This window comes from Mobula birostris, chromosome 28, assembly GCF_030028105.1.
Source record: "Mobula birostris isolate sMobBir1 chromosome 28, sMobBir1.hap1, whole genome shotgun sequence".
NCBI lineage: Eukaryota > Metazoa > Chordata > Chondrichthyes > Myliobatiformes > Myliobatidae > Mobula > Mobula birostris.
In genome coordinates, this window is record NC_092397.1 from 40,199,932 (window position 1) to 40,227,099 (window position 27,168).

General features: G+C 49.1%; 1 protein-coding gene across 1 annotated transcript in view; it reads right to left on the reverse strand.

Moving 5' to 3' along the window:
* The window catches only part of LOC140188982 (pyruvate carboxylase, mitochondrial-like), a 1,128,593-nt gene that overhangs the window by 302,558 nt on the left and 798,867 nt on the right, over positions 1 to 27,168 (reverse strand). The window contains 2 exon segments of the mRNA XM_072245643.1: positions 804 to 893; positions 16,897 to 17,041. Of these exon segments, the coding sequence (XP_072101744.1) occupies positions 804 to 893; positions 16,897 to 17,041 (235 nt within the window).

A 27,168-nucleotide genomic window follows, 5' to 3' on the forward strand; every position in this document is an offset into this window, starting at 1 on the left:
GGCTTAGGCAAAGAACCCAACGTTGATACAGACAATGAACTGCAGGCATTAAAAAGCGTGAAGATTCAATACTGTTAAAACTAGGTCATGGACAAGCTAAGGCAGGAGCACGTACCGTGTGGACTGCTGGCAAATGAAGGAAGTTGTTCAAAAATCTCAGGCAGATATACATAGCCAGGGTGCCTGAGACTTGTGCACGGTACTGTAGTAATTTTATGCATTGCACTGTACTGCTATCACAGAAAAAAACAAATTTCATGACATATGTGAGTGATGATAAACCTGATTCTGATCTGGGTCTCTGTTGTGGACTGAGAGTGGGAAGGGGGCAGGGAGAGGGGAATCATGATTGGGAAAAGGGGACGGGAGAGGGGAGGGAGCGGGAAGCACCAGAGAGACATTCTGTGATGATCAATAAACCAATTGTTTGGAATTGAATGACCTTGCCTGGTGTCTCAGGGCTGGGTGTGTCTGTACCCACCCCTGACACTCCTTCTCTGCCACCTGTCCCACACCCCTCCCACGGTGCTCCACCCTCTCCTTTGCTCCTGCCAGATTTACAAACTCACTCTCCGCTCCACGTTGACAAATATGATACTCAGTAAAAGTCTTGGGCACCCCAGCTATACATATGTGCCCGAGACTGTTGCACTGTACTGCAAATAAAGAGTGATTGACAAGCAAGCGTGAGCTTTCAGGTTCCAGGTAATCAGTGACCAACAAGGGGAACGCCAAGACAGAGGGAACAAGTGGGCGATGGAGGAGTAATCGTCTGTGAAGTGGATTCACAGGTAAGGACTTACCCAGAGGGACCTGGGGGACAACGGCGTCCACAGCAGAGGGTTTCGCCTTGACTGGGATTGGAGTCACTGGCCCGTTCACCATCACATGGCCTGGAATAAAGACAATGACAGGGTCACGGCGGAACACACGGCAGGTCACGAGAGATATTGTGTCAGCAACGCTCACCCGCAACGTTCGGCAAAACTGCACAACCAGCAACAAAGTTCAAAGTTCAACATGAGCTTGTCCTCATGTACAACCCTGAGATTCATTTCCTTGCCGGCGTACTCAACAAATCTGCAGAATAATAACCATAATAGAATCAATGAAAGACCACACCAATCTGAGTGTTCAACCAGAGTGTAAAAGATTACAAAACTGTGCAAATACAAAGAGAGAGAAATAATAACAAACAAATAAATAAACAAACAATAAATATCGAGAACATGAGTCCTTGAAAGTGAGTCCATAGGTTGTGGGAACAGTTCAGTGATGGAGTGAGTGAAGTTATCCTCACTGGTTCAGGAGCCTGATGGTTGAGGGTAATAACTGTTCCTGAACCTGGTGGTGTGGGACCTGAGGCTCCTGTACCTCCTTCCCAATGGAATCAGTTCAGAGTTGAGGTTATCCTCACTGGTTCAGGAGCCTGATGGTTGAGGGGTAATAACTGTTCCTGAACCTGGTGGTGTGGGACCTGAGGCTCCTGTACCTCCTTCCCGATGGAATCAGTTCAGAGTTGAGGTTATCCTCACTGGTTCAGGAGCCTGATGGTTGAGGGGTAATAACTGTTCCTGAGCCTGGTGGTGTGGGTCCTGAGGCTCCTGCACCTTCTTCCTGATGCAACAGAGAGGAGAGAGCATGTCCTGGGTGGTGGGGGTCCCTGATGATAGATGCTGGTTTCCTGCTACATCACTCCGTGTAGATGTGCTCAATGGTGGGGAGGGCTTTATCTGTGACAGACTGGGCTGAATCCACTACCTTTGTAGGATACAGCAACAGCGAAAGAAGCCCCTTTCTGCCCTCTCACCCATTCACACACACAGGCAGTCCTCCAACACTGGGACAGTCCTCCAATACTGGGACAGTCCTCCAGCACTGGGACGGTCCTCCAACACCGGGACAGTCCTCCAACACTGGGACAGTCCTCCAGCACCGGGACGGTCCTCCAACACCAGGACGGTCCTCCAGCACCGGGACGGTCCTCCAACACCGGGACAGTCCTCCAATACCGGGACAGTCCTCCAGCACCGGGACGGTCCTCCAACACCGGGACAGTCCTCCAACACCGGGACAGTCCTCCAATACCGGGACAGTCCTCCAGCACCGGGACGGTCCTCCAACACCTGGACAGTCCTCCAACACCGGGACAGTCCTCCAATACCGGGACAGTCCTCCAGCACCGGGACGGTCCTCCAACACCGGGACAGTCCTCCAATACCGGGACAGTCCTCCAGCACCGGGACGGTCCTCCAACACCTGGACAGTCCTCCAACACCGGGACAGTCCTCCAATACCGGGACAGTCCTCCAGCACCGGGACGGTCCTCCAACACCGGGACAGTCCTCCAATACCGGGACAGTCCTCCAGCACCGGGACGGTCCTCCAACACTGGGACAATCCTCCAATACTGGGACAGTCCTTCAGCACCGGGACAGGCTGTTTCCAGTGGACCCACAGACCCAGGCGTCCAGGGGCTTCTCCGTTCTCCTGTGTCACAAGCCCTGCAGGACAGTGCCACCTCCACTGGCTGAGCAGACTGCCTGCCTACGTGGCAGTGTCGGGGACGTTCCCCAGCACGATCCGAACGTTGGTGCCAAGCTCATCAAAGCCGTAACTGCATGAAGTGCAGGCGTGATATCGTCAGGGGACAGCAGCACCCAGGACTAACCTCCTCCCACTGCTCACGTCGGGCATGAGGTCTCACACTGCCGGGCTCAGGAACGGCTACTTTCCCCTTTCACGTCGGTTCAGTGGTTTACTTAGAGATACAGTGCACAGCAGACCCGTCCGGCCCAACGATCAGCACTGCCCAGCAACACGTCACTTACTGCCCATTACCCCGCTGGCACTCCGGGCAGCAGACCCGTCCGGCCCAACGTTCCGCACTGCCCAGCAACACGTCACTTACTGCCCATTACCCCGCTGGCACTCCGGGCAGCAGACCCGTCCGGCCCAACGATCAGCACTGCCCAGCAACACGTCACTTACTGCCCATTACCCCGCTGGCACTCCGGGCAGCAGACCCGTCCGGCCCAACGATCAGCACTGCCCAGCAACACGTCACTTACTGCCCATTACCCCGCTGGCACTCCGGGCAGCAGACCCGTCCGGCCCAACGATCAGCACTGCCCAGCAACACGTCACTTACTGCCCATTACCCCGCTGGCACTCCGGGCAGCAGACCCGTCCGGCCCAACATTCCACACTGCCCAGCAACACGTCACTTACTGCCCATCACCCCGCTGGCACTCCGGGCAGCAGACCCGTCCGGCCCAACGTTCCACACTGCCCAGCAACACGTCACTTACTGCCCATCACCCCGCTGGCACTCCGGGCAGCAGACCCGTCCGGCCCAACGTTCCGCACTGCCCAGCAACACGTCACTTACTGCCCATCACCCCGCTGGCACTCCGGGCAGCAGACCCGTCCGGCCCAACGTTCCGCACTGCCCAGCAACACGTCACTTACTGCCCATTACCCCGCTGGCACTCCGGGCAGCAGACCCGTCCGGCCCAACGTTCAGCACTGCCCAGCAACACGTCACTTACTGCCCATTACCCCGCTGGCACTCCGGGCAGCAGACCCGTCCGGCCCAACGATCAGCACTGCCCAGCAACACGTCACTTACTGCCCATTACCCCGCTGGCACTCCGGGCAGCAGACCCGTCCGGCCCAACGTTCCGCACTGCCCAGCAACACGTCACTTACTGCCCATCACCCCGCTGGCACTCCGGGCAGCAGACCCGTCCGGCCCAACGTTCCGCACTGCCCAGCAACACGTCACTTACTGCCCATTACCCCGCTGGCACTCCGGGCAGCAGACCCGTCCGGCCCAACGTTCAGCACTGCCCAGCAACACGTCACTTACTGCCCATTACCCCGCTGGCACTCCGGGCAGCAGACCCGTCCGGCCCAACGATCAGCACTGCCCAGCAACACGTCACTTACTGCCCATTACCCCGCTGGCACTCCGGGCAGCAGACCCGTCCGGCCCAACGTTCCGCACTGCCCAGCAACACGTCACTTACTGCCCATTACCCCGCTGGCACTCCGGGCAGCAGACCCGTCCGGCCCAACGTTCAGCACTGCCCAGCAACACGTCACTTACTGCCCATTACCCCGCTGGCACTCCGGGCAGCAGACCCGTCCGGCCCAACGTTCAGCACTGCCCAGCAACACGTCACTTACTGCCCATTACCCCGCTGGCACTCCGGGCAGCAGACCCGTCCGGCCCAACGATCCGCACTGCCCAGCAACACGTCACTTACTGCCCATTACCCCGCTGGCACTCCGGGCAGCAGACCCGTCCGGCCCAACGATCAGCACTGCCCAGCAACACGTCACTTACTGCCCATTACCCCGCTGGCACTCCGAGCAGCAACCCCCCCCCCCCACCGATTTAACCGTAGCCCAATCGCGGCACAATTTACAATCGCCAATCAACCTGCCAATCAGTACGCCTTTGGACTATGGGAGGAAACCGGAGCACCCAGAGGAAACCCACACGGTCACGGGAAGAACCAACAGGCAGCGTCGGAACTAAGCACTGAGGCCCGAAAGCGTTGTGTTAACTGCATGTCCCGCGGTACCACGGTCAACTTCCTGAACTGACCAGTACACCCTCAGCCACCCTACCACCATCAGGACCCTGAACCACCGTGAAAACATCACTCACCTCCACACTCACTCTCAAGGACTCAGAACTCCTGTTCTCAGTGTTACTTTACATATCGTTATTTTATTTGCTTTTTTTTATTTTGCACATTGATCTTTCGTCAGTGTTTGTGTGTAGCTTTTCATTGATACCATTTCTTTCTTTGCTCTTCTGTGAATGCCTCCAGGAAATGAATCTCAGGGTAGTATACAGTGATATACACGTACTTTAATAGTAAATTTACTTTGAACGTTGAACGTTGAACAATACTTCTTAGCACTTCTAGTTCCTTAATTGTGTCTCTTTGTTTGTGCATCTAGTTTTGGGACAATATTATGTTCTCTCTCACCTCATTGTCTGTGTACGTCAGTGTGCTGTCTCTGCCCTATGTGACTGCCTCAGGACAGATTTTCATTGTACCTACCGTACTGTGCAAAAGTCTTAAACATATATACTCTATATCTGGGGTGCCTGAGACCTTTACACAGGACTGCAGTGATTTTCTGTTTTGCATTATACAGTTGCTGCGCAAAGAAAACAAATTTCATGACGTGTGTGAGTGATGATAAACCCGATTCTGACATGGGTCTCTATTGTGGACTGAGAGTGGGAAGGGGGCAGGGAGAGGGGAATCATGGTTGGGAAAAGGGGAAGGGAGAGGGGAGGGAGCGGGAAGCACCAGAGAGACATTCTGTATTGATCAATAAACCAATTGTTTGGAATCAAATGACCTTGCCGGTTGTCTCAGAGCTGGGTGTGTCTTCAACTGCACCACTCCCTCCCCGGCACTCCTTCTCTGCCCCCGTCCCCCACCCCTCCCGCAGCGCTCCACCCTCACCATTCCCAACATTCTTTACTCCTGCCAGATTTACAAACTCGCCCTCTGCTCCACGTTGACAAGTACAGTGCTGTGTAAAAGACTTCGACACCCTGGTGAGATATATGTGTCTAAGACTTTTACACAGTTCTGTGTATCTGAACATGCTTGACAGTAAACTTGACTGGATGAGATAGATGTACAGGAACTACTGTTACACAAGTGTAACACTGCAATTAAATTGCTGTGACACAATTATAAAGGGAACTTCAGATACAAGTTATCAACATTAGATGGTGTAATTACAGCCTTCTGCCAGGGACAGCGCTGTGGAGCTCCTGCCTCCAGCCCACGTTGCTGACTTTGGCTTGATCCAACTAATTCTGCTCCTCTGCATCTAATAGCTTTTGCTTTCTCAATGTAATTAATGACACGGAACCACTATCACATTAAGGAATTTACAAAGCGTCAAGCTATGAAATGAATCATTAAAAAAGGAGACTGGCTAAAGCCCACACTGTTCATGACCTACACCTGCACTTACCTGGCAATACATTCTGACTTAAGGTTCCTGAAGGTTGTTTTAGCCAGGAGTGTTGTGATAATGGGGACAAGCTCCCACTACCTACTAATTGCTCCCAATGGCGTGCGTCTCAACCAGCCTCTGACACACCCAGCCTGGCTCTTGGTCCTCACCTTCACTCAGCTTCTGAGCCTGGTGGACCCGTTTCTACTGACAGGAGAAGGGGCAAAGGTGAGTTACTGGCGCCTTAAAACCAGTCGCTCAGGCAGATGGGGCTCATCAGCTGTGGTTGGCAGCTCTACTAGGAGAAGGAAAACTTGATGGAGGTGTACCAGATGATAAGAGGGATAGCTAGAGTGGAGAGACAGAGATTTTTTTCCCTAGGGCAGAGATGACTTTTATGAGGGGGGGATAACTTTATACCCCTTTATATTGAGGTGGATGGTCGTATGAGCAGCCAGTGCAGATCACAAGTCCTGGTTATGTGACCACTGATGCCAGGCAGACTCTGAGGAGTATTGATAATGGCTGGGCTCACCCATCTTGTAAAGACACTGCCCAGAAGGCAATGGCAAACCACTTCTGTAGAAAAGATTTATCATCTGGTACACCTCCATCAATTTGCCTTTCATCCTCCCTTGCTCCAATGTGGAGTAAGGCCACAACTTGTCCAATCTCTCCTCATAAGGCACGCTCCCTCATTGAAAACTGAGTGCATTACTGTTTCCCATTGGTGGGAGGGGACAGGTGGGAGAGGTAAAGGGCTGGAGAGGAAGGAATCTGATAGGAGAGGAGAGTGGACCGTGGGAGACAGGGCAGGAGGAGGGACACCAGGGGGAGATGATGGGTGGGAAAGGTAAAGGGCTGGAGAGGAAGGAATCTGATAGGAGAGGAAAGTGGACCATGGGAGAAAGGGAAGGAGGAGAGGAGAAAAGGTGAGCAGGAAACCAGAATGAGGAATGGAAAAAGAGAAACGAGGGAGGGCAAGCTACTGTATTAACAGATGGTAGAGAAATCGATGTCCGTGCATCAGGTTGGCTAACATTTCCCACCTTATCAAACATTTTCAGTCCATTGTAACATTTCACACATTATCCAAACTGCAGTCAATTGCAACATTTCACATGTTATCCAAACGTTCACTCCATTTCAACATTTCCCACATTATCAAACGCTTTCAGTCCATTGTAACATTTCACACATTATCCAAACTGCAGTCAATTGCAACATTTCACATGTTATCCAAACGTTCACTCCATTTCAACATTTCCCACATTATCAAACGCTTTCAGTCCATTGTAACATTTCACACATTATCCAAACTTTCAGTCCATTGCAACATTTCACATGTCATCAAACACTTTCAGTCCATTGCAACATTTCTCACATTTCACACAAGGTAAAACAAACACACAAGGCAGAATAAAGTGTTACAGCCACAGAGAAAGTACAGTGCAGACAGATAATAAAGTGCAAGAGTGTAATGAGGCAGAAGCTGAGCTCCTGAATCCATTTTATCATACTAGGGGACGCTTCAATAGCCGATTTATTAAGTATTATTGAACTAACTATTGGACAGCTCCCCAGAGCAACGTGTGGATGCTGTTCAATAACTGTGGGCTAGAAGCTGTTGACTGCAACTTTTGAGAGAAGTTTGGATAAGTACATGGATGGGCGGGGGGTGGGGTTATGGAGGGCCATGGTCAAGGATGGATCAACAGGACTATGCTGAATGACATGGACTAGATGGGCTGAAGAGTGAGCCTCTGTGCTGTGGTGCTCTATGACTATCCCGGGCTGTGCAAATACTCAAGAGTTTTTGAGGTGGAGCAACAGCGAGGAAAGTACTGAAGAAAAAACACCTAGTCAGTTTCTTCACTCTTTTCAGAGAAACATTCAGGGTGGCGGGGTGGAGGTACATCTCTACTAAAAGAGGTGTTAGGTGCTCCTTCCCTCCGCTGGCCTGCAGGTCACCCTCGGGCAAGGTGTAGCACCTGCTTAGCCCCCGATCAGGGTGACATGAGGCCATGGGAGCAGGTGGTGGATGGTCGTATGAGCAGCCAGTGCAGATCACAAGTCCTGGTTATGTGACCACTGACGCCAGGCAGATGATCTCTGAAGGGTATTGATAATGGCTGGGGTCACCCATCTTGTAAAGACACTGCCCAGAAGATGACAATGGTGCAGTTCTGGTCTCCATACTTGAGGAAGGATATACTGGCTTTGGAGGCAGTGCGGAGGAGGTTCACCAGGTTGATTCCAGGGATGAAGGGGTTAACCTATTAGGAGAGATTGAGTCGCCTGGGACTGTACTCTCTGGAGTTCAGAAGAATGAGAAGGGATCTTTTAGAAAATTTTGAAAAGGATAGATAAGATAGAAGTCAGAAAGTTGTTTCCATTGGTAGGTGCAGCTAGAACTAGGAGACACTGTCTCAAGATTCAGGGGAGAAGATTTAGGACAGAGATGAGGAGAAACTGTTTTTCCTAGAGAGTGGTGAATCTGTGGATCTGCTCAGGGAAGCAGTTGAGGTTTCTTCACTAAATATATTTAAGATACAGTTAGATAGGTTTTTATACAGTAAGGGAATTAAGGTTTATGGGGATAATCAGGTCGATGGAGCTGAGTTTACAGATCAGCCATGGCGGGGCAGGCTCAATGGGCCCGGATGGCCAACTCCTGCTCCTATTTCTTCTGTTATGTTCACTCTCGCCAGATTTACAAACTTGCTCTCTGCTCCACATTGACAAATTCAGCGCTGAGACTAGAATACAGGCCCTTCGGCTCTCGATGTTGTACTGACCCATATATTCCTTTAAAAACAGGTACTAAACCCACACTACCCCATAACCCTCTATTTTTCTTTCATAGTCGTAGTCGTAGTCATACTTTATTGATCCAGGGGGAAATTGGTTAATCCATGTGCCTGTCCAAGAGGCTCTTAAATACCCCTAACGTTTTAGCCTCCACCACCATCCCTGGCAAGTCATTCCAGGCACCCACAACCCTCTGTGTAAAAAACTTATCCCTGATGCCTCCCCTAAACTTCCCTCCCTTAACTCTGTACATATGCCCTCTGGTGTTTGCTATTCGTGCCCTGAGAAACAGGTACTGGCTATCCACCCTATCTATGACTCTCATAATCTTGTAGACCTCCATCAAGTTCCCTCTCATCCTTCTACGCTCCAAACAGAAAAGTCCCAGCTCTGCTAACCTTTCCTCATAAGACTTGTTTTCCAATCCAGGAAACATCCTGGTAAATCTCCTCTGCACCCTCTCCATAGCTTCCACATCCTTCCTATAATGAGGTGACCAAACTGAACACAATACTCTAAGTGTGGTCTCAGCAGAGATTTGTAGAGTTGCAACATGACCTCTCTACTCCTGAATTCAATCCCCCTATTAATGAAGCCTAGCATCCCATAGGCCTTCTTAACTATCTTATCAGCCAGTGCAGCAACCTTGAGGGATGTACAGATTTGAACCCCAAGGTCCCTCTGTTCTCCACACTCTTAAGTAACCAAACATTAACCCTGTATTCAGCCATCTGGTTTGTCCTTCCAAAATGCATCACCTCACACTTATCCGGATTGAACTCCATCTGCCACTTTTCTGCCCAATTCTGCATCCTGTCTATATCCTCTTGTAACCTTCGACAACCTCCATCCACAACTCCTTCAATCTTTGTGTCATCCGCAAACTTACACACCCATCCTTCCGCCTCTTCATCCAGGTCATTTATAAAACAATAATAATATTAAAAGGGAGATTGAATTAAGGGTGTGCCTGATAGATCTTAAGTCACCAGGAACTGAGAAAGCAAGAACTGGTGGATCGGTCTAGAGTAATTGTAAGCTGTTCTCATGATTCATTACTGGAGATAGAGGAGTTGTGATCTGCTGTTGCAGAAAAGATCATCACTACTACAGAGCTGGTGGTTCAATGAGAGGAGTGACTGGGCCATATTAATGATTCATTTATAGTGACAATTGTCAACCTTAGATGAATACAGCAGCAACTTCAATGATGGGAATGTGCTGCTGAAGACAGTGTGCTGGGGGAGGAAATTACAGAAATTTGATTAACAGAGCGGGGAAAAAGAATTGGAACTTTCACTAGTTGGTCCCTTGTGCCGCTGTTCAGAGAAATGTTGGGGAAGTTTTCTGCCGACAATCCATCATCTCCCTTCCTGTCTCTGATTCCTTCTGCATCACTCTCTCTGGCTCTATCTTGTTCTCTCTCTCTCTCTGGCTTTGTTCTTGTCTGTAGCTCGCTATCTGTCATGTTCCCTGTCTGTCAGTCACTCTCTTCCTCGCTTTCTCTGACTGTCATTGTCACACTCACTGTCTCATCTTCACTCTGCTCTTCGCTCTTCCTTAGTCTCGCTCTCTCTCTCGTTCACTCTGTCTCTGCCTCTATACATATCTTTTTCTCCTGACCTTGGGTCCTGATGAAGGGTTCCGGTCCGAAACGTTGACGCATTGTTTCCACGGATGCTGCCCGACCTGCTGAGTTCCTCCAGAGTGTTGTGAGTGTTTTTTCTCCCTCTCATTCTCTCTCTCTGTCTGTTCATCTCTCTCACCCTTCTCTTGCTTTCTCTTTCTCTCTGTTTGTCTGTCTCTCCTTTGTTCACTCTATCTCTCTCTCTTTCTGACTACCCATCACTCTCTCTCTCTCAATGTCCCTCTCATTCTCTCTCTCCCTCCCTTTCTCATTCTTTCTTCTTCTCTCACTCTATCTTCCCTTTTTCCTTCTGTTGCTCTCACTTACCCTTTCTTTCTCTTGTTCTCTCTCCCTCACTCTCTCTCTCTCACACTCTCTCGACTCCCTCTCACTCTCTTTCTCCTTGTCTCTCTCTTACTCATCCTGTCTCTATCTTTTTCTGGCTTGTATTTTCTCTCTCTCTCTGTTTGTCTCTCTTCCCCAATCTCTCTCACACATTCTCTCCATCTCCACCTCTCACCCACTTACTGTTCTTTCTAAATATTTTCCAGTTTAGGGTCTACCTTGTTCAATAGATCCCACTGTCCCTGGTTTTCCACTCACAGGCTCAGGGGTCTTGCTGTTCATCATGCCCTGACCTTTCCCAGTCACTAACGCTCCCCGTTTCACAGTAGAGTTACATAACAAGGTAGAGCCTGGTGCTGAGCTGGGGAGGGGGTGGTGGGACATGACAGAAAAAATGAGGTTTTGGGGCTGGAAGGAGCTGGGCTTCTGACAGAGATGAGCGGTGGGAGGTGCGATGGTTCTTTGTATGGGCAACAAATTTCAAGTTCAAAGAAAATTTATTATCAAGGTACACATAGCACTGTGTAAAAACCTTACACACATACGTGTGTGTCACTAGGGTCAACGTGGAGCGGAGAGCGAGTTTGTAAATCTGGCGGGAGCAAAGGAAGTTGGGAATGGTGAGGGTGGGGCACCGTGGGAGGGGTGAGGGACAGGTGGCAGAAAAGGAGTGTCAGGGGTGGGTACAGAGACACCCAGCCCTGAGACACCCGGCAAGGTCATTTGATTCCAAACAATTGGCTTATTGGTCATTATAAAATGTCTCTCTGGTGCTTCCTGCTTCCTCCCCTCTCCCTTCTTCTTTTCCCAACCATGATTCCCCTCTCCCTGCCCACTTCCCACTCTCAGTCCACAACAGAGACCCAATAGAGATTAAAGAGTCTGATGGTTGAGGGGTAATAACTGTTCCCGAACCTGGTGGTGTGGGACCTGAGGCTCCCGATGGCACCAGCAAGATGAGAGTATGTCCTGGGTGGTGAGGGTCCCTGATGGTGGATGCTGCTTTCCTGTGACAACGCTCCATGTAGACGTGCTCAATGGTGGGGAGGGCTTTACCCGTGATGCACTGGGCCGTATCCACTACCTTTTGTGGGATTTTCTGTTCAAGAGCATTGGCGTTTCCATCGCAGGCTGTGATGCAGCCAGTCAGTAACTCTCCACCACACATCTATAGAAGTTTGTTAATGTTCTACAGGATGGGCAAGAGTGGATTTGGGACTGGATAGGTTGGGGTGGTGAGTGCATAACAACTGAGGAACGGCAAGGATTTAATTGGCTTGGTGCTTGATAACGAACCAAAATGTCTTCATATTGATTTTACTTTATTTTACTGTTTACTGCTCTATAATTTTTTTTGACATTTAGAAACTTTACATTTCATTATTTTTGAAAGCATTTCCTCTTTACAGAATTATTTTTACATGTGCACAGTACTGAAATAGGTGGAAAGATGTGAGGAGACAGAGGGAAGCCTTGGGGATCTGAAACCCTGGTTTGGAAGAGTAGGAGAGGCAAGAACCTTCCCATGGTTAAACAGAGCAGGGAGTTATTCAAAAGGCCATGACAACACTTGCTCAGTGTGCTGAGGAAATTTAGCAATCCCTGGTGATTCTGACCAATTTTCACAGATGCATCTTATCTGGATGATCCACGGCTTGGTGTGACAACTGTTCTGTCGAGAGTTGTGAACACACATCACACAACCAGCCTCTCTCACAGTGGACTCCACCTACACCTCCCACTGGCTTGGGAGGGAGCGGAGCCAACATAATCAAGGATCCCTCCCACTCAGGACGTTCCTCCTTCTTCCTGTCTCCCATTGGGCAGAAAAGTTTAAAGCAACCTGATCATCATGTCACCATGAGACCCTCAGACTCACTTCCCTGTAGGCGCACTCAGTAAATCCATAATACAATCAATAAACAACTGCACTAACTTGGGTGTTCAACCGGTGTGCAAAAGACAACAAATTGTGCAAATACAAAAAGAAAGAAAGAATAGTAGATAAATACATAAGCAATAAATATTGAGAACTGAGATGAAGAGTCCTTGAAAGTGAGTTCATAGGTTGTGGGAACATTCCAATGATGGGACAAGTGAAGCTGAGTGAAGTTATCCACTCTGGTTCAGGAGCCTGATGGTTGAGGGGTAATAACTGTTCCTGAACCTGGTGGTGTGGGACCTGAGGCTCCTGTACCTCCTTCCGATTGGAATCAGTTCAGAGTTGAGGTTATCCTCACTGGTTCAGGAGCCTGATGGTTGAGGGGTAATAACTGTTCCTGAACCTGGTGGTGTGGGACCTGAGGCTCCTGTACCTCCTTCCCGATGGAATCAGTTCAGAGTTGAGGTTATCCTCACTGGTTCAGGAGCCTGATGGTTGAGGGGTAATAACTGTTCCTGAACCTGGTGGTGTGGGACCTGAGGCTCCTGTACCTCCTTCCCGATGGAATCAGTTCAGAGTTGAGGTTATCCTCACTGGTTCAGGAGCCTGATGGTTGAGGGGTAATAACTGTTCCTGAACCTGGTGGTGTGGGACCTGAGGCTCCTGTACCTCCTTCCCGATGGAATCAGTTCAGAGTTGAGGTTATCCTCACTGGTTCAGGAGCCTGATGGTTGAGGGGTAATAACTGTTCCTGAACCTGGTGGTGTGGGACCTGAGGCTCCTGTACCTCCTTCCTGATGGAATCAGTTCAGAGTTGAGTTTATCCTCACTGGTTCAGGAGCCTGGTGGATGAGGGGTAATAACTGGTGGTGTGAGTCTTTAGCTGTTGTTAAGAGGGTTGAAATTGCGTGGGAGGGAGGGTACACAGGCAAAACCATTATGGATCAGTTAGGGTGAGTCGTCAGTTTCACAGTTGTTAAACTCATTTTGGCTAAAGGTAGCCATATCTGCCTATCAAAGTTCAAAGTACGTTTATTACCAAGGTACAGTGCCTGTAAAAATATTCACCCTCCCTTGGAAGTTTTCATGTTTTATTTTATTACAACTTTGAATCACATTAATTTGGCTATTTTTTTTTACCCTGATCAACAGGAAAAGACTCCTTCATGTTAAAAAGTGGAAACAGATCTACAAATCTGTTACAAATTTATCTTATAAATATAAAATACAAAATAATTGATTGCATAATTATTCACCCCCTTCAAATCAGTATTTAGATAATGCACCTTTGGCAGCAATTACAGCCTTGAGTCTGTGTGGATAGATCAGCTGGACCCTGGAATTTCCCCCATTCTTCTTTACAAAACTGTTGAAGCTCTGTCAGATTACACGGGGATCATGAGTGAACTGCCCTTTTTGAGTCCAGCCACAAATTCTCAATTGGATTGAGGTCTGGATTCTGACTTGCCCACTCCAGGACATTAACTTTGCTGTTTTTAAGCTATTCCTGGGTAGCTGTGACTTTATGCTTGGGATCATTGACTTGCTGGAAAATAAATCTTCCCCCAAGTCATATTCTTCTTGCAGACTGCATCAGGTTTTCCTCCAGGATTTCCCTGTATTTTGCTGCATTCATTTTACCCTCTGCCTTCACAAGCCTTCCAGGACCTGCTGCAGTGAAGCATCCCCACAGCATGACGCAGTCACCACTATGTTTCACAGTAAGGATGGTGCATTTTTGATGATATGCAGTGTTTGGCTTACGGCAAACATAGCATTTATTCTGATGGCCAAAAAGTTCAATTTTGGTTTTATCAGACCACAGAACTTTCTTCCAGCTGACTTCAGAGTCGCCCACACGCCTTCTGGCAAACTCTAGCGGAGATTTCATGTAACACACATCAAAGTTGCTGGTGAACGCAGCAGGTCAGGCAGCATCTCTAGGAAGAGGTACAGTTGACGTTTCAGGCTGGGACCTTTTGTCAGGTTAGTCAACTGTACCTCTTCCTAGAGATGCTGCCTGACCTGCTGCGTTCACCAGCAACTTTGATGTGTGTTGCTTGAATTTCCAGCATCTGCAGAATTCCTCGTGTTTGAGACTTCATGTGACTTCTTTTTTCCACAGTGACTCTCTCTTGGCCACTCTCCATTAAAACTGTGACTGGTGAAGCACCCAGGCAACAGTTGTATGCACAGTCTCTCCCATCTCAGCCACTGAAGCTTGTAACTCCTCCAGAGTTGTCATGGGTCTCTTGGTGGCCTCCCTCACTAGTCCCCTTCTTGCACGGCCGCTCAGTTTTTGAGGATGGCCTGCTCTAGGCAGATTTACAGCTGTGCCATATTCTTTCCATTTCTTGATGGCTGACTTAACCGGACTCCAAGGGATATTCAGTGACTTGGAAACTTTTTTAAATCCATCTCTTGACTTGTGCTTTTCAATAATCTTTTTGCAGATTTGCCTAGAGTGTTCTTTTGTCTTCATGACGTAATTTTTGCCAGGATACTAACTCACCAGCAGTTGGACTTTCCAGATAAAGGTGTATCTTTTACTACAATCAATTGAAACACCTTGACTGCACACAGGTCTCCAAAAAGAGGTCTTCATTTAACTAATTATGTGACTTATAAAACCAATTGGCTGCACCAGTGAAGATTAGGTGTGTCATATTAAAGAGGGTGAATACTTGTGCAATCAATTATTTTGTGTTTTATATTTGTAAATAACTTAGATCACTTTGTGGAGATCTGTTTCTACTTTGACACAAACAAGTCTTTTTCTGTTGATCAGGGTCAAAAAAAGCTGAGTTAAATCCACTGCGATTCAGTGTCGTAAAACAATGAAAGATGAAAACTTCCGGAGATTGACTACTTTTTATCCATTATACAAGCTTGAGACTCATCTCCTTAAAGGCAGCCATGAAACAAAGACACCCAAAAACAAACCCCATATATGGACTGTCTAACACCCAATGTGCAGAGAATAAAAACCACATCATGCCCATAAGAAAATCAAAGAATAAAATAACCAACGAGAAAAGACCACCGAACACCCAATGTCCACTGAAAAAAGATGATGCCAACAGCAAGCGTGAGCAAACAGCGTTTCTCCATAGTTCAACTGCAGCTCAACATCAGTGAGACAAAGGAGATGGTGATGGACTTTAGGAAGAGTAAGATTGCACTACTCCCTGTCATCACCGGTGGTGAGGACGTGGATGTGGTGAGGACCTAGACCTCGATTCTTGGTTCATCAGGGTGTGAAGGGCTGTGGGGAAAAGGCAGGAGATGGGGCTGAGAGGGAAATCGATCACCCAGGAGACTTAGGAGCAGAATCAGACTATTTGGCCCATCGACTTTGCTCTGCCATTCCAACATGGCTGACTTATTATCCCTCTCAACCCCATTCTCCTGTCTTCACCCTGACTAATCAAGAACCTATCAACTTCTGCTTTAAATATACCCACTGACTTGGCCTCCACATCCAGTTTATCTGTATCCTCTGGTCCTAGAACCCCTCTACAAGAGGAAACATCCTCTCCACATCCACTCTATCTGTGCCCTCTGGTCCTAGACTCTCCCACTAACAGAAACATCCTCTCCACATCCACTCTGTCTGTGTCCTCTGGTCCTAGACTCCCCCACTATAGGAAACATCCTCTCCACATCCACTCTATCTGTGTCCTCTGGTCCTAGACTCCCCCACTATAGGAAACATCCTCTCCACATCCACTCTATCTGTGTCCTCTGGTCCTAGACTCCCCCACTATAGGAAACATCCTCTGCACATCCATTCTATCTACGTCTTTCAGCATTCAAAAGGTTTCAGTGAGATCCCTCCTCATTCTTCTAAACTCCAGCAAGCACCAGCCCAGGGCATTCTGTCATACAAGTTTTTCAATTCCTTTCATTCCTCAAAAGACCCTCTCCTATGCCAGCACACCCTTTCTTAGATATTGGGCCCCACACTGCTCACAATTATCCAAGTGTGGTCTGATAAAGCCCCAGCAATAAAGCTTTGCTTTCACATCCGTGTCCCCTCAGAAGGAAGACGAGGCTGTGTGAGGGGCATTGGGACATTGTGCAATGATGACAGTGTGCCATATGACATCGAGCCTCCCAGCCCGGAAGGAAGCACAGAGCCCGGGAGCCGGCCTGATCCTGCTGTGAACGGCTTCCTTCCTCCCCAGGCTGGCCCACGGCTGACGCAGAGTGGCGAAGCACTCACACTCACCCAGGTAGTGCAGCAGCTTCTGGGCCCGGTTCTGAACGGGCCTCAGCAGTATCAGGTCGGGGTTTTCATCGATGAACTGAGTATCCACGGTGCCGTAGAGAAACTGGTCGTTGCTCAGAACGTTCTGCAGGAACGGGATATTCGTCTGAAACAGAGAGACGGGGGGGAAAGAGTGGTTAGGCTGCTCATGACATTTCTCAAATCCATAGCTCCAAATTTTCTAAATCTGCTGCAGTTTTCCTGCAGAGCTAGAAAGCTGTAGTGAACTGTTGGGTCAGCAGAGAAGGTCATCGCTGCAGTCTACCATTACGGCAGGACGTGTGTATGTCCAGGTCAAAGAAGTGGGCAGGAAAAATCATAATGGGCACTATACACCCTACAAACTGCTGTTTCCAAAAGCTCCCTTCTGAAAAACACAATGGGGCTATTATAACCAAAACTTCACACCATCTTAAAAGTTCCTTCTCCCAGGCAGTTAATCCGATCAACCATTCTAGTTATCTCCCCCCTCCCACAGTCCCCTCCTCCAATTACCCCCCCCCCCACCCCCATTTCTGCTCTGGTCTGTATTGTAAATACACTAAACCACTTTTTAATAATGTTGTTTACATTGTAAACACATGTCGGTTCAGATACACACTGGAGTCAGAATTAATGTCACCGGCGTATGTCATGAAATTTGTTGTTAATCGGTGGCAAAATATAGCAACACATACTAATAAAAACTGTAAATTACAGTAAGAAGTATATATATAATTAAATAAGCAGTGTAAAAAAGGAGTGAGGTAGTGTCCAGGGGTTCAATGTCCATTCAGAAATCCAACGGCAGAGAGGAAGAAGCTGTGATGGGGCTGGCTGAGTTCACTGAACCTTCTTTTGATCCTATGCTGTGCCCGCCCACCCCCTCATACCAGACGGTGATGCAGCCAGTCAGAATGCTCCACACAGTACATCTGTACAAATTTGCGAGTGTCTTTGGTGATGAACCAAATCTCCTCAAACTCCGAGTGAAATATAGTCACTGTTGTGCCTGCTTTGATGTGTTGGGCCCAGGTTAGATCCTCAGAGATGCTGACACCCAGGAACCTGAAATTGCTCTCTCTCCCCACTTCTGATCCCTCTATGAAGACTGGTGTGTGTTCCCTCATCTTTCCCTTGCTGACGTTGCGTGTGATGTTATTTATATACTTACACACGTGATCCCACATCCATACTTTAACCTTGAACTAATTTTTATCCGGTATAATTCTTTATTCTGTGTAATCATTGAATTTTTTTTTGTTGCATCTCACACCAACACACCACAGCAGGTTCTGAATCTGTGTAAATGTATACAGTGAATAAGGCAGCTCCTTGAGCCTTCATGTGTGGTTGAATAGCAGCACTTGTTTTCAGTCAGGGTGTCAAAGGTAACGAGGAGATACGGTGGGAGCAAAGGATGTTGGGAATGGTGAGGGTGGGGCACCGTGGGAGGGGTGAGGGACAGGTGGCAGAGAAGGAGTGACAGGGGTGGGTACAGACACACCCAGCCCTGAGACACCAGGCAAGGTCATTTGATTCCAAACAATTGGTTTATTGATCATTACAGAATGTCTCTCTGGTGCTTCCCGCTCCCTCCCCTCTCCTTCCCCTTTTCCCAACCATGATTCCCCTCTCCCTGCCCCCTTCCCACTCTCAGTCCACAACAGAGACCCATATCAGTATTAGGTTTATCATCACTCACATATGTCAATAAATTTGTTTTTTTGTGTGGCAGCAGTACAATGCAATACATAAAATTACTACAGTACTGTGCAGAAGTCTTAGGCTCCCTAGCTCTATGTATGTGCCTAAGGCTTTTACACAGTACTGTACTTTGAAGTTTGAACTTTGATCTTCAACCTGTCCAGGGCACTAGTCTCATTTGTTCCACTCGTGGTTGGGGCAGCGTCCTGCTGGGGACTGGCCCATTAACCTCTGCTCCTCCACACTAGCCTCTTTTGCCCCCAGCTCTAACACAAATGCCTTAGTGTTAAATGACACCATAATGAGGGGTCCTTTGGGACCTTTCTGCACATTGAAGCTGTCACATAACCCGTAGACCCCTGTTGCAGTAAAATGTATTAGAGAAGCAGAGATCTCCTAAATTATTAAACAGTGTCTGTATATACAAAAGGAGCAGAGGAAAGTGCATTATAGTCGTGGAGAGAATACAGCATTGAAACGCCTTCAGCCCATCTGGTCAACCAAGACACCATGAAAATCTCTCCAGTTATGGGTAGTACACAGTACAGAAACAGGCCCTTTACCCTATTTGGTTCACACAAACCATCTATCACCCCTTTGTGCAAGTCCTGGCCCATATAATTCTGCCCCCACCACTGTTCCCTCTGAGCTGTGCAGGTGTGTGGCCGCGTAGTAGCTGAAATGCTCCCGCACACATAGCCTTTGTTGCCATGCAGCTGGAATTGGACACCGCTGGAAAACGTTTATGAAACGTGAAAGATTTTCTTTGTTGTACTGTATCTCATTACACCCGTCAGTTAATCAATAAAATCAAAGGTATGTGATTTTTCAATTTTTATTTTAAATATTCACAGTAGGCATGCATAAAGTGCTGCATAAACACAAAAGGTTCTGCAGACGCTGGAAATCCAGAGCAGCACACTCAAAATGCTGGAGGAACTCAGGCAGCATCTGCAGGAATGAACAACCAGTTGACATTTTGGGCCAAGGCCTCTTCTGTTGGACGAGAAGAAGGGTCTTGGCCCGAAACGTTGACCATTTGACACAGACACAGACACACACACAGACACACACACACACACAAACACACACACACACACATTGAAGTGACTTTGACTGTGGAATGAGTGTTATGAGTGTTGGTGCCAGATGGGGTGGTTTGAGTTAAGTTCAGAGAGGTTACACAGAGAGTGGTGGGTGTGTGGAACGTCCTGCCAGGGGTGGTGTAGAGAAAGATACATCAGGGACATTTAAGGTGATTGTTGGTAAGTGGTGGGTGTGTGGATCGTCCTGCCAGGGGTGGTGTAGAGACAGGTACATTAGGGACATTGAAGAGACTCTCAGGCAAACACATGGATGATAGAGAAATGGAGGGTTACGTAGGAGGGAAGGGTTAGATTGATCTTAGAGTGGGTTAAAATGACAGCACAACCTTGTGGGCTGAAGAGTCTGTTGTTTGCGATAATGTTCTTTGTTCTGTACTCTGGGGTTTTCCTCTGCCTAGTCGGACGGGGGAGAAGTCAAAATATCTGTACTGAGGCTGGGATTAATCAGAGACTCTCAATGGTGGTTGATATGCTTATGTCAGGAGGACGGGGAGCACTGTCTGATCAGGTTGATGAAAAGGGGGGAGGAGAGAGGGGCCTGTTTCTGCGCTGTATTCTCTCCAGAACTGAAGAGATCTTCAGGGTATCCTGGTGAGCATTGACCAGATGGGCCGAATGGCCTGTGTCTGCTCTGTATGCCGGACTGTAATCAGAGGGGACTGGTCTGGCCGATGGACTGGCCACAACGTTTTGCAGTTTCTTGGGGACAGCAGTTGCCATATCGAGCTGTAATCCCTCTGGGTCAGATGTTTTTTATGCTGCATTGATAAAAATGCTGAGTTCCTCAAGTATACAGCATATTTATCGACGACTCCCCATTATTCTGTAAATACAGCACTGTACAAAAGCCATAGGCACATTTATAAAGCTAGGGTGCCTGAGACTTTTGCACAGTACTGTAGTAATTTTCTGCATTGCACTGTACCGCTGTCACAAAAAAAAACAAATTTCATGACATGTGTGAGTGATGATAAACCTGATTCTGATATGGGTCTCTATTGTGGACTGAGAGTGGGAAGGGGGCAGGGAGAGGGGAACCATGGTTGGGAAAAGGGGAAGGGAGAGGGGAGGGAGCAGGAAGCACCTGAGAGACCATAAGACCATGAGATATAGGAGCAGAAGTAGGCCATTCGGCCCATTGAGTCTGCTTCGTCATTCAATCATGAGCTGATCTAATTCTTCCAGTCCTCCCCACTCCCCTGCCTTCTCCTCATACCCTTTGATGCCCTGGCTAATCAAGAACCTATCTATCTCTGCCTTAAATACACCCAATGACTTGGCCTTCACAGCCGCTTGTGACAACGAATTCCTCAGATTTACCACCCTCTGACTAAAGTAATTTCTCCGCATTTCTGTTCTAAATGGACATCTTTCAATCTGGAATTTGTGCCCTCTTGTCCTAGACTCCCCTACTATGAGAAATAACTTTGCCATATCCAATCTGTTCAAGGCCTTTTAATATTTGGAATGTTTCTATGAGATCCCCCCTCATTCTCCTGAACTCCAAGGAATACAGCCCAACAGCTGCAGACGTTCCTCATGCAGTAACCCTTTCATTCCTGGAATCATTCTCGTGAATCTTCTCTGAACCCTCTCCAATGTCAGTATATCCTTTCTCAAGTAAGGAGCCCAAAACTGCACACAATACTCCAAGTGTGGTCTCACAAGTGCCTTATAGAGCCTCAACATCACATTCCTGCTCTTATATTCTATACCTCTAGAAATGAATGCCAACACTGCATTCGCCTTCTTCACCACTGACTCAACCTGGAGGTTAACCTTTAGGGTATCCTGCACAAGGACTCCCAAGTCCCTTTGCATCTCTGCGTTTTGAATTCTCCCCCCATCTAAATAATAGTCTGCCCATTTATTTCTTCCACCAAAGTGCATGACCATACACTTTCCAACATTGTATTTCATTTGCCACTTCTTTGCCCATTCCCCTAAACTATCTAAGTCTCTCTGTTTCCTTAACATTACCTGCCCCTCCACCTATTTTTATATCATCAGCAAATTTGGCTACAAACCATTAATACCATAGTCCAAATCAGATTTGGAGACATGAGACATTCTGAGACAAACTGAGATATTCTGTAATGATCAATAAACCAATTGTTTGGAATCAAATGACTTTGACTGAAGTCTCAGGGCTGGGTGTGTCTGTACCCTTGTCACCCCCCATACCTGGCATTTCTTCTCCGCCACCCCTGCCACAGCGATCCGCCCTCACCATTTCCAACATCCTTTGCTCCTGCCAGATTTACAAACTCGCTCTCTGCTCCACGTTGACAAATACAGTACTGGGAAAAAAAACCTCAGGCACCCTGGCTATATATACTGTATGTGCCTAAGATTTTTGCACAGTCCTGTAGCCTGATGTGTCGGAGTTCAGAGTTCAATTTCAATGTCATCCGTACTTCCTCCCTGTCACTGTGTGGGTTTTCTCCGGGTGTTCTGGTTTCCTCCCACAGTCCAAAGCTGTACCAATTGGCAGGGTAATTGGTCATTGTAAATTGTCCCATGTAAATTGTCTGGGGTTGAATTGGGCAGTGTGGATCGAAGGGCTGGAAGGGCGTAATAAATAAAAAATAATAATCCTGAGGTCTGCACCAAAGTGGATCACCTTGTGTCTCCAGCCAAGACACAAAGGCAGCCAAGTTAGCCTTGCTGAGGACATGTGACAGGAATGCCGATGAGGCGAGGTGACTCCTTGCTCACCCCCCTGGCCTCTGATCACCGTCAAAGCAAGCCGCAGACATCTCAAACCCTGGGCAGAGGATGTGTGTCATCTGTGTGAGTGAGCAAAGAGGTACTGAAATTATTCAAGCTGTCAGCTGAATCAGACAGGCACAGAACAAAACTAATGCGATGAGGTCTGCTGGGACAGCACTGGGAAAGAACGACCCCTGTTGGGATGTATTACTATTGAAACCACAATTTCAATCACCACACATCGGGCCGGCTCCAGAAAATGATTAGAAATGCAGATTACTCCTGATACTGCGTCCTTGTTCAGTCGGCAATACACAATGAAATACTCGTTTAAATACACTTCACCACTCTTGATTTCTTTAGGCCGTTTCCTGAATAGATAAATGGATCTCTCTTGCAGCTCAGAGGAGCAGAACGGGGAGATCGACACGGGGAGATAGACATGGGGAGATCGACACGCGGAGATAGACACGGAGATCGACATGGGGAGAACGACACAGGGAGATCGACATGGAGAGATCGACGGGGGAGATTGACACGTGGAGATCGACATGGGGAGATCGACATAGGGTGATCGACATGGGGAGATAGACATGGGGAGATCAACACGGGGAGATTGACAAGGGGAGATCGACACGGGGAGATCGACACGGGGAGATTGACGGAAAGATCGACATGGGGAAATCAACATGGAGAGATCAACATGGGGAGATTGACATGGGGTGATCGACATGGAGAGATAGACATGGGGAGATCGACATGGAGAGATCGACATGGGGTGATTGACAGGGAAAGATCGACACAGGGAGGTCGACATGGGGTGATAGACATGGGGAGACAGACACGGGGAGATCAATACGGGGTGGTCGACACGGGGAGATCGACATGGAGAGATTGACATAGGGAGATTGACATGGAGATATCGACACGGGGAGATCGACAGGGGGAGATTGACACGGGGAGATCGACATGGGGAGATAGACATGGGGATATCGACATAGGGTGATTGACATGGGGAGATAGACAAGGGGAGATCGACACGGGGAGATTGACAGGGGGAGATCGACACGGGGAGATCGACAGGGAGAGATCGACATAGGGAGATTGACATGGGGAGATTGACATGAAGATATCGACAGGGGGAGATTGACATGGGGAGATCGACATGGGGAGATCGACATGGGGATATCGACATGGGGAGATTGACATGGGGAGATAGAGACGGGGAGATCGACACGGGGAGATCTACACGGGGAGATTGACATAGGGTGATTGACATGGGGTGATCGACATGGGGAGATCGATATGGGGAGACCGACACGGAGAGACCGACACGGGGTGATAGACACGGGGTGATAGACACGGGGAGATAGACACGGGGAGATAGACATGGTGAGATCGACACGGGGAGATCGACACGGGTAGATAGACATGGGGATATTGACATGAGGAGATTGACAAGGGGAGATCGACACAGGGTGATCCACATGGGGTGATCCACATGGGGAGATCGACACGGGGAGATTGACAGGGGGAGATTGACATGGGGAGATCGACATGGGGAGATAGACATGGGGAAATCGACATAGGGTGATCGACATGGGGAGATAGACATGGGGAGATCGACACGGGGAGATCGACAGGTGGAGATGGACATAGGGAGATCGACATGGAGAGATCGACATGGGGAGATTGAAATGGGGTGATAGACATGGGGAGATAGACATGGGGAGATAGACATGGGGAGATCGACATTGGGAGATTGACATGGGGATATCGACATGGGGAGATTGACATGGGGAGATAGAGACGGGGAGATCGACATGGGGAGATCGACACGGGGAGATCTACACGGGGAGATTGACATGGGGTGATCGACATGGGGTGATCGACATGGGGAGACCGACACGGAGAGACCGACACGGGGTGATAGACACGGGGAGACAGACACAGGGAGATTAACATGGGGAGGTCGACACAGGGTGATAGACACGGGGAGATAGACACGGGGAGATAGACATGGTGAGATCGACACGGGGAGATCGACACGGGGAGATAGACATGGGGATATCGACATGGGGAGATTGACACGGGGAGATCGACACGGGGTGATCAACATGGGGTGATCCACATGGGGAGATCGACATGGGGAGATCGACACGGAGAATTCGACACAGGGTGATAGACACCGGGAGATCGACACGGGAAGATAGACATGGGGTGATAGACATGGGGAGATCGACATTGGGAGATTGACATGGGGAGATAGACATGGGGAGATCGACACGGGGAGATCGACACGGGAAGATAGACACGGGGAGATCGATATGGGGAGATAGACATGGGGTGATAGACATGGGGAGATCGACATTGGGAGATTGACATGGGGAGATCGACACGGGGAGATCGACAGGGATAGATCGACATAGGGAGATTGACATGGGGAGATTGACATGGGGATATCGACACGGGGAGATCGACAGGGGGAGATCGACAGGTGGAGATCGACACGGGGAGATCGACATGGGGAGATCGACAGGGAAAGATCGACATAGGGAGATCGACATGGAGAGATCGACATGGGGAGATTGACATGGGGTGATAGACATGGGGAGATAGACATGGGGAGATCGACATGGGGAGATCGACATGGGGTGATAGACATGGGGAGATAGACATGGGGAGATAGAGATGGGGAGATCGACATGGGGAGATCGACACGGGGAGATCTACACGGGGAGATTGACATGGGGTGATCGACATGGGGTGATCGACATGGGGAGATCGATATGGGGAGACCGACACGGAGAGATCGACACGGGGAGATCGACACGGGGAGATAGACATGGGGATATCGACATGGGGAGATTGACACGGGGAGATCGACACGGGGTGATCAACATGGGGTGATCCACATGGGGAGATCGACATGGGGAGATCGACACGGAGAATTCGACACAGGGTGATAGACACCGGGAGATCGACACGGGAAGATAGACATGGGGTGATAGACATGGGGAGATCGACATTGGGAGATTGACATGGGGAGATAGACATGGGGAGATCGACACGGGGAGATCGACACGGGAAGATAGACACGGGGAGATCGATATGGGGAGATAGACATGGGGTGATAGACATGGGGAGATCGACATTGGGAGATTGACATGGGGAGATCGACACGGGGAGATCGACAGGGATAGATCGACATAGGGAGATTGACATGGGGAGATTGACATGGGGATATCGACACGGGGAGATCGACAGGGGGAGATCGACAGGTGGAGATCGACACGGGGAGATCGACATGGGGAGATCGACAGGGAAAGATCGACATAGGGAGATCGACATGGAGAGATCGACATGGGGAGATTGACATGGGGTGATAGACATGGGGAGATAGACATGGGGAGATCGACATGGGGAGATCGACATGGGGTGATAGACATGGGGAGATAGACATGGGGAGATAGAGATGGGGAGATCGACATGGGGAGATCGACACGGGGAGATCTACACGGGGAGATTGACATGGGGTGATCGACATGGGGTGATCGACATGGGGAGATCGATATGGGGAGACCGACACGGAGAGACCGACACGGGGAGATAGACATGGGGATATTGACATGGGGAGATTGACAAGGGGAGATCGACACGGGGTGATCCACATGGGGTGATCCACATGGGGAGATCGACACGGAGAATTCGACACGGGGTGATAGACACGGGGAGATCGACACGGGAAGATAGACATGGGGTGATAGACATCGGGAGATCGACATTGGGAGATTGACATGGGGAGATCGACACGGGGAGATCGACAGGGGGAGATTGACATGGGGAGATCGACATGGGGAGATAGACATGGGGAAATCGACATAGGGTGATCGACATGGGGAGATAGACATGGGGAGATCGACACGGGGAGATCGACAGGTGGAGATGGACATAGGGAGATCGACATGGAGAGATCGACATGGGGAGATTGACATGGGGTGATAGACATGGGGAGATAGACATGGGGAGATAGACATGGGGAGATCGACATTGGGAGATTGACATGGGGATATCGACATGGGGAGATTGACATGGGGAGATAGAGACGGGGAGATCGACATGGGGAGATCGACACGGGGAGATCTACACGGGGAGATTGACATGGGGTGATCGACATGGGGAGACCGACACGGAGAGACCGACACGGGGTGATAGACACGGGGTGATCGACACGGGGAGACAGACACAGGGAGATCAACATGGGGAGGTCGACACAGGGTGATAGACACGGGGAGATAGACATGGTGAGATCGACACGGGGAGATCGACACGGGGAGATAGACATGGGGATATTGACATGGGGAGATTGACACGGGAAGATCGACACGGGGTGATCAACATGGGGTGATCCACATGGGGAGATCGACATGGGGAGATCGACACGGAGAATTCGACACAGGGTGATAGACATGGGGGAGATCGACACGGGAAGATAGACATAGGGTGATAAACATGGGGAGATCGACATTGGGAGATTGACATGGGGAGATAGACATGGGGAGATCGACACGGGGAGATCGACACGGGAAGATAGACACGGGGAGATCGATATGGGGAGATAGACATGGGGTGATAGACATGGGGAGATCGACATTGGGAGATTGACATGGGGAGATAGATATGGGGAGATCGACACGGGGAGATCGAAAGGTGGAGATCGACACGGGGA